Here is a 9,343-nt window from a genome sequence, read left to right as displayed (position 1 = left end):
ATATATATTTTTTCATATTCAAATAATGCATAAATGTACATATCCGCACGTAGCAAATTATCATGCTATCACGAAAATCATTTAGTCAAATATTCACGTATAAATTACCTTGGGTAATAACCAGGATCCGGTTATTACATGAATTATAGAACATGAACACGTGTAAAACCCCAATGTCAATATTGCATCATGATCAATTGTGATATTTTTAAATTTGTAACTCCCAATTAATTATTTGGGAGTTACATAAAATGGCAAATAACTTAAATACTCTTGTATTGATCAAATACAATAAAAAGGGTAAAAATCAAAAGAGACTTTCCTACAATTAAAAGGGAAGGTTTTCCTCAGGGACAACCCCCCAAAAAACTCTTCCACATAGTGCGYGCGATCCACAAACTGACGCCAAAATTTATGACAAATGGGAACCATTAATTAATATATGAGTTACATTTAAACCAAATGAAAAAAATGAAATATGATTATTGATCTTGGTTAACATAATTAACACAAAAAAATTGGTTAGTATTTGAATCAAGCGCTCTCTCTCTCTCTCTCTCTCTATATATATATATATATATATATTTGGCAATGTATAAAATATTGTTATCATAAACATGCAATGATAAAAGATTTTAGATTCGCCACTATGAATGATCCCTCAAAATATGATCGTTGGTAAAAATGCAATTTTTTGGAATCTTTCTTGCACGATTATACAATCATATGTATATATATTTTATTAATAATATATTTAGTACAATAATTAATTTTAATTCTACTTTTTTATTTATTTTCTGTATTGTTTAAAAGAAAATTCAAGATTTTCTTAGATTTCATTATACTTTAATTAATTAATATTTTTGTTAAAACTCCACCAACTTTTATTCTTTATTCTTTGGCCACAATACTTCCATTTTTTATACTTTGACCAATAACATTTACCATGTAAATTCTTCTTCAAGTATTTTAAAAAAGATTAATTTTCAAAAACTAATAGAATGATTGTCAATACTATGAATTATGATGTACAATAAGTTGTAATAAAAAGGTAATTTTATTCGCTTCTTTTTTAATAAATATATATTCAAAAGACACAAGAAGTTAACGATTTATAGTTTAAGAAAGTTTATTTTAGTACCCACAATGTAAACTTGACGTAGATGAAATTTGATGTGGTTTTTGAAATACGTACTGTTGATCCTCTTTCTCAGTGATTTGATGATAATCCCTTCCAATTATACGTTGTATTTATGTTTCTGTATTTTCAGTTCCAGCGATCTTCACTGAGTCTGTTCAGTGATCGCTGAAGAACTTGCATTKTAAATCTATCAGAGACCACAATACTTCAAGAAGACAACACTCACACCAAAGAACCTTCAGCAACCGTCGAAGACTGAAACTGAAGATTAGAGACTGACGAGTACGTGATCTGAAGTGGTATTCAGTGATTACAAGTYTGTCTACATATGTGTGAAGACTGCTCAAACTTCAGCGAATGATGATGAGAACTTCAGGTCATTCCAGCATTCAGCGATCAAAGGAAGTTTGCTTAGCACGATTGTTGTTGTCTTGTCCTTATGCACACAAAGGACAAAACCCATTCCCCTACGAAAGCTAGTACGATACGGAGCCGATTAGTCGACTCTTTGTCCACCAACTTTAGGCAAGGATGTATGCTCATAAATAGTGCTTTTGTACTATTCACTATGGCAAAAGACAAGTCTTCCACTTAAGGCTTGACACACTCTCTGACCCTACCTTATTGCATTAAATAAACATTTAATGCACTGAGTATAAATAAAAGTGTTTCTTCTCCTTGCTGAGATCGCGCATCTCTCTCTCTAACCTAATTCTTACTTCAAGCATTTTATAGCTTAAGTAAAGGATCTTTCTTATAGCAACTTCTTTTCTTGTATTTGCTAAAGTTTTGTGTGTAACCAAAGATTGTTTAGATAGGTTTTTATTACCTTCTTTTTCCGCAAACAATCTTGTAAAATCTGTATTGATCTTCTCTATCAATGTATATTTTAAATTTAAAAATATTGTGTTTGTATTCATCTCCTCCTTCTACAAACTGTTTCTCTTCTTGTAGACCCTTACGGGACCAACACTTACTCCAAAATAAAAATTTGTTACTGTACATTTTTCGTAAGAGGTCAAATAATAAGGTTAAGTACCGTGAGAAGGTAAATAGGAAATGTTCATACGTGAATCACTGAAAAACATGAAAAAAATTCTTTTCGAAGAAGCATATGTTTGGGAAGTTACAGACTATTCATTAAAGGTTCACATATGCATTTTCAAATAATTTTTTATAATGATTCACATGACACTTCTTTTCTTACCTTCGCATGATATTTAGTATTCTTATTTGAACCAACCCCAACACTTATAGATATATATTTTGAAATGAAGTTTCTCAAAATAGAACAATATTTTTAGTTTTATTATTGGGAAAAGTTAAAAAAACCGAACGAAATTTCCCATTTTTGGTTATTAAGTCTCTGAATTTTTTTTAATGAATAAACCAATAAACTTTCTTATTTTGAATCATTAAGCCCCTGAACATTTTTTTCTTGAACAAATAAGTCATCGAACTTATAAAAATTGGTTACTCACATTCTTTTAACCCAAAAAAGTTACCAGTAATCTGCTAGGAAGGATAAAGTAAAAAAGTTTTCCTAAATCAATTTTATCGTACCCAAACCATACTTCATTCGAATGTCTTGCACCCAACGACATCATTGCCCCCCATCGTCGCATATTCTCTAGACCGTCTATCGTCATCGTTGGCCTCTGCCATMAATCTCCTTTTTGATATGTTTTTGTTTGCCTTTTAATGCTCTCTTTTATACAACAATTTAATGAAGTATGTATAGACGAATATAAAAAAAAGAATTGGAAAAAAAGGATCGAAAAGAGAAGGTTGATTGTAGGGTCTAACGGCGGTGGTGGGCAGTGATATAGAGCATTTGACGATGGGGCAGCGAGACGTTGGTTGTAAGGGTTTGAATGATGTAGGGTCCGGAAACAATAAAACTGATTCCAATTATTTTTACTGTAAAACTTTTCTAGTTAATTACAGATAACTTTTAAGTTAAAAGAATATAAGTAACCAATTTTTAAAAGTTTAATAACGTATAAGAAAGTTTAGTGATTATTAATTGAAAAAGATAAAAAAAACTTGATCAATGAAACTAAGAAACTTTTTCCAAAATCTTTTCATACAATTACATACAATGGAATATAATTTATTGCAAACTTTATTTCCGATTCTATCAAATAATGAGGTTTACGTACGAGTAAACAATATTTTGTACATTATGAATATATTTGGTTAAAAATGCTAATTATTATTTGTTATTTTCTTAATTATAACTAACATCTAATATGAAATTATTTTTATTTAATAATGTTGATATGTTATATTTTGCTTTATATTTTAAGATATATCATAATGAATCAATTCATCTTCTATAAATTCTCCAAAATAAAGAAATTTAAGACTCTAGTGATATTTGTGCTTAAAAAAAAGAATCTCTAAATGGTTCTTTGAAGTAAAGAGAAGAACGGAGAAAATTCTCTAAATTTCAATATAGAGAATTCTTTAATGGCAGTAAATTTATAGAATATTTTAATGATATAGAGGTATTTTCGTCATTTTACCACTTTTATTAAGTTTTCTATTAAAGAAGTATTCATAAACATAGTAAATTAAATTACTTATATGTGTTGGTTTTGATTTGGTGATGACTACCACATATAAAGTGTTTGTAGAAGTGAGGTAAAATATAAACACAACATATTTTTACTTTTTATTTATACATGTTAATAAAAACAAAGCATTATATATTTGTTATGCAAACTAGAAAGGTAATACCTTATCATAAACAATTTGTCTAATGACAAATTTGCTTACAAAGAAGTTACTGAAAGAATTGAAGAATGTACTTTTTTCAGATCTACTACTTTAATTCTGGTTTCAAAAATAGATAATTTCATATTGTCAAAGAGTTGAACAATGGTTTTTTCATGTTGTTAAAGTGGTAGCTTCTCGGAAACCCAGAGTCTTTACTTCATCCAGGATATGTGAAAGATATTTTGTTCTATCACAGAAAATTATTTGATTCTTGGGCATCTATTATTGAATTCACCAAATCCGACAGTAAACATTTATTTCAGATTAATTTGAAGCACTTCTTTTTACACTATTTCGGAAACCCAAGGACTCAATCGTATAGCCCTTAGGTTTTCAGGGCATTGGATTCTCACCACTGTTTGTGACCTGATCCCCAAGGGTTAGACCCATTTTTTACAGGTGGACCCTTCTTTTACCATCCCCATGTAGATGGTCTACATGGTTCATAAAATATTCGGAGGACTCTTCTAACCAAACAAAAAATATGTAATTGTCAGCAAAGTAAACGATTCGTGCAGTCTTCTCTTCTTTAACTAGTTACATGAATAGCCTATTGGGCAAAGAACTGAGATAATTTTCAGATGTTGAAACTGATTTGCCTAAGAAGCTATCACTCATAATGAATCTCTATCGAGTGAATGACAACATTGTCAAAAGTCGTCTTATATCTATACTACATTAATATACATTTACAATAAAACTACTTATCACAACTTCTAAAACACAATGTACTACATTTTAAAGCATCAAATTCAAAAAATCTCTTAATCACTCTCTCAAAACACAATATACAAGTGCATGATGCAATGGTTTTAAACCCTACCAAAAAGGTAGCTTCAAACCTTACTTTCTACACACACAATTTTCTTACACCTTATTTCAGCTTTCAAAAGTTTGAATAGTTTTCCTCCTCATGCTTTTAATGGGAACGTGACAAAAATAACCCTATAAATTTCAAAAAAATTACATTTTAACCCTAAAATTTAAGAATTTAAAAATCTAACCATCATTTAAGGGCCGTTTACTTAATCACTTACCCGGTAAGCGCTTACCCGTGAAATTCAATACTATCGCTTACTTACCAGGTAAGATTTTAGTCTACGAAAACAACATTGTATGCAACAATTTATCCGCTAAGCACTAACCATGGTAAGAGTTGTCACTCTCACTTACCGGTGTAGACTTTTGGTCCTTGTTTTACTCTTTTCGAGTAAGATTCTTACTCCTTTACCACCAACCGATGCGTAGAGGGACTAAACTGCAAAAAAAAAAAAAAAAAAAAAAACTTGTTTTGACGATGACTTGACCGGCTGACATTAATTTGACAAGACCACACCACCCTTACGCACCGGCCAGTGCGTAAGGGCCCCACCATCAAGATTTTTTTCCAGATATTTGTTCTTTTTCAATAGAACACTATTTAATTTTGTCTTTTTTCTCCACAACACCACTATATAAACAATTCAAGTTTTTTATTACCAACACAAAACTAACACTTTCATCTTCATTATCTTAATGCAATCTCCATTATCTTTATACAATCTCCATTACAGAAATTTAATCATCTACATCATGGTAAGTTTACTTAACTTAATTTTAATATAATCTCATTTTTACAAAAAGCTTTTATATGTTGTTTTTGTAACCTATTTATCTTATATCTATCAGGGGGATTATCATGAAGCATTTGTAACCTCATCCGGTACACAGGACTGATCTTACCCGAGTTTTTGAACAACAAAAATTAGGAACAATAACAAACATTGATGTAGTATGCCTATGTCTTTTGCTTCTGGTTTTCATTGGATTTATCAGTCAACAAATGAACCATATAATATCTTATGACTATTTACGGTTAATAGAAAATTTGGATGCATGGAACATGTATTTTTTTTAAATATGGTATATTTTTTCGTTGCGTTCTATAGTTTTATTATGTACATTGTCGTATTGATCTATAATACTTTTATGATACAGGTATCTGATAAGTGTTAATTTATTAACCTTATTACATCATTTTCTTAATCGTTTTTATTTGTTTTATTTGCCCATTAGTGTCTAAATCGAGTCCTTTTATGTCATTTTATGATTATGTATGTATGTGTGTGTGTGTGGGGTGGGTGTGTGTGTGTATATATATATATATATATATATATATTAGTATTATATCATATCTAATGTTATTTTTCTATTTATGCAGATTTTTGGCCAAGTCCTACAGCAGTCCTACAGCACCAGGCAGTGGACTGCACTTTTTCTCTAGGCCGAAATTTTTGGGCGCACCCCTTGGAGCCGCAGATTTTAAGGCATTGGGCCTAATTTGGCTTCCTCTATAAGCTCCCTTCTGTCTTATTAGCTAGTCTTCTTGTGTAAGCTCCAAGCTCCTTATAAATAGGAGTTAATTCTAGGCTAAAAATACTTACAATCTTTGGGTTTTAATACTTTCTCTCTAATATTTTGTCTAGTTTTCTGTTTTCTTGCTTACAAACAAGAACCGAATTTGTTGAAGAATTATTGCTACTTTGTTCTCAAGTATTAATCTAAGTCTAAGTGTTCAAGTTTCATTTCATTTCTTTTCTTACTCTTGATTTTTAAAAGCTTTCTGATTTTCGTTACAAGTTGGAATTAATCGATGATTGTTGCATTACATTGGATTTTATGTTTGTGGCTCACGATCAATTTACGTAGATAAAAAAAATCTATTTTCTAAATATTTCCAAGTACTCCCTTACTTTTAGTGACGAAACTTGTTTTGTCAGCTTCGTGACTTAAAGTACAAGTTTCTTTAGCTTCCCTCTTACAAGTTTTTATTTTTACTTTATGTCTTTTAGTTTAGAGTAACTTTAATTTCAGTATTTACTTTTCAGCACTTTACTTTTCTGCAATTTAATTTCCAATATTTTAATTTATGCACTTTACTTTACTGCAATTTAATTTTAGTCATTTATAATTATATACTTTAATTTCCAGTACTTTAATTTCTTGCAATTTAATTTATGCAATTTACATTTTCGCATTAGTTATTTATTTTCCAGTCTTTACATCATTCGCGAGAACAAACCGAGCGATGTCACGGAAATGTTAAAGAAATTTGACATAACCAACAATTCATCTATAGAAACTCCCATGGCTCCTCCTCTGACGCTAAACAAGGACCCAAATGGGAATTATGTAAACATTACCGCTTACAATTGAATGATCGGCTCATTGTTGTATCTCACAGCTAGCCAACCTGATATCTTGTATTCTACTTGTCTTTGTGCACAATATCAATATGAACCCACAAAATCTCATCTGGTTTAATTCATGATATAGAATCGATCTTCGAAAAATTTATATGGGCACCAAGGGATGATCCTCGTGGGCGGTGTAGATTATCATGGGAAGTGGTGTGTCGTCCTCTTGAATCGGGGGGTCTTGGTATTAAAAGGTTGGCGACTTGGAACAGGGCTTTACTTGCTAAACACGTTTGGGATATTGTTCGCCATCATAATTCTTTGTGGGTTCGGTGGATTTATAGTCATAATCTTCGAACTAATCACTTCTGGTTGGTACAGAAAAATTATACTTGGTCGTGGGTTTTCCGTAAATTGTTAGACATACGACTTCATTTGCGACAGTATTTTATGTCTCAAATTGGTGATGGTAGGGATACTAATGCATGGGAGGATTCTTGGCTTCCATGTGGTCCTCTTTCGGCTTTTATGACTTATCGGTTCATCTATTCTTGTGGTTTTTCTCCTGCAACTACGATACGTGAGCTTGTCATGAGTTTGAATGGAGTTTGGCCTGATGATTGGTGTGCTAGGTTTGATGTGCTTAATTCTTTTCCTTTGCCTTCATTAAATGATTCTATTCGGGATCATGTTCTTTGGGGGGATGATTGTACTTCTTGTTCGAGATTTGAAGTTAGAAATGCTTGGGCATCGTTGGAGGGTTCTTATCCGGTTGTACCTTGGTATAAATCGGTGTGGTTCTCTGGTCATATTCCTAAACATGCTTTTTGTTTATGGCTTGCTTGCCAGAGGCGTCTTCCTACTCAAGACCGTTTACTTTGGAAGGATGAACCTCCTGACCTAGAGTGCTCGCTTTGTGGTCAGAGTGTGGATAGCCATGCACATTTATTTTTCCAGTGTACTTTTGCTCGTAAAGTTTGGGATAACGTCTTGCGTATTGTTGATTTGACTACTATGCCTTATGTGTGGGATCAAATTTTGGAAACTATTTCGGATTCTAATCATCGTCCAAAGCGGTTAAAGCAGAAACTTGCGGTAGCGACTTCTGTCTATTTCATTTGGCAAGAACGAAATCGAAGACTTTTTACTGGGGATCGTCGAAATGCCATGCAGATTATTCAAGTCATTGTTCAGACACTTGAAATTCGTGTGGCTGGGTAATGTTGGTTGATTTCATGGTTTGTTGTTGGGTTTGGGGAGCTTTTGTGCTTTTCAATCTCCTTTTCTTTATTTTTAGTTGTTTGTTTGAGTCGGTTGGACTTTGTTTGTTTTGGCTTCTGGTGGCTTGGTATGGGGTTTTCTCCAAGTCTTTTTCTTTCTTGTTTTTGTTGGTAGTGGTCTGTTAGTTGGTTGTTTTGCTGTACTTTATTTTTATGGTTTATAAAATTTGTCTGGTTTCCGTTCAAAAAAAAAATCTCATCTGGTTGCCATAAAATGCATCTTCAGATATCTGAATGGTACTCCTAATCTGGGCCTTCGATATCCCAAAGACTCAAGTTTTGACCTAATAGGTTATGAAGATAGTGATTTTGTAGGTTGCGAGATAGACAGGAAGAGCACCACAAGAGGCTGACAGCTTCTTGGTGGAAAGTTTGTGAGTTGGACAAGCAAAAAAGCAAAATTCAGTATCCAAATCAATTGATGAAGTTGAATATGTAGCCGTTGGAAGCTGTTGTGCCCAAATTCTTTGGATGAAAAATCAACTCAGTGATTATGACCTTCAGCTTTCGAAGATCCCTATCTATTGCAATAGCACTAGTGCTATTGCCATTGCAAAAAATCATGTACTTCACTCTAATACCAAACATATAGAGATCATGTTATGAATGGTAATATTGAACTTCACTTCATACCCACTGAATACCAACTAGTTGACATGTTCACTAAACCGTTTGATGAAACAAGATTCAATCTTTTAGTTAGCGAACTTGGAATACTGATGTTGAGGATTAACCTTCTCAGCACTAAGCTTCACTCAGTGTTACAAGGTGAAATGATTCAATGTTTCTTAATCTATCACTGAACTCTTAAGTTAAATGTATCTTGCTCTCCAATGTATGTTTACGTATCCCTTCCTTCTTAAAACTTAAACTATCACTAAACACTTTTCTTTATTCAGTGATCAAAATGTTTTAAAAGAGAAACTAATGAACGGTCATATTTTATGACCTCTTTATTTTCTAAA

The 9,343-nt window shown here is 32.1% G+C and overlaps 1 protein-coding gene across 1 annotated transcript; it reads left to right on the top strand.

The window, feature by feature from the left end:
* Positions 1-7,548: 7,548 nt before the first annotated feature.
* On the top strand, positions 7,549-8,319 carry LOC112504947. Its single transcript, XM_025108903.1, has one exon. It carries the CDS (start codon positions 7,549-7,551, stop codon positions 8,317-8,319), a length of 771 nt encoding a protein of 256 aa, XP_024964671.1.
* Positions 8,320-9,343: the final 1,024 nt, after the last annotated feature.

The sequence above is a fragment of the Cynara cardunculus genome, unplaced genomic scaffold (assembly GCF_001531365.2).
Source record: "Cynara cardunculus var. scolymus isolate 2C unplaced genomic scaffold, CcrdV1 Un_Scaffold_7484, whole genome shotgun sequence".
Lineage (NCBI taxonomy): Eukaryota > Viridiplantae > Streptophyta > Magnoliopsida > Asterales > Asteraceae > Cynara > Cynara cardunculus.
The sequence above is the reverse complement of the archived record's forward strand: the minus strand, read 5'-3'. Positions and strand labels throughout refer to the sequence as shown.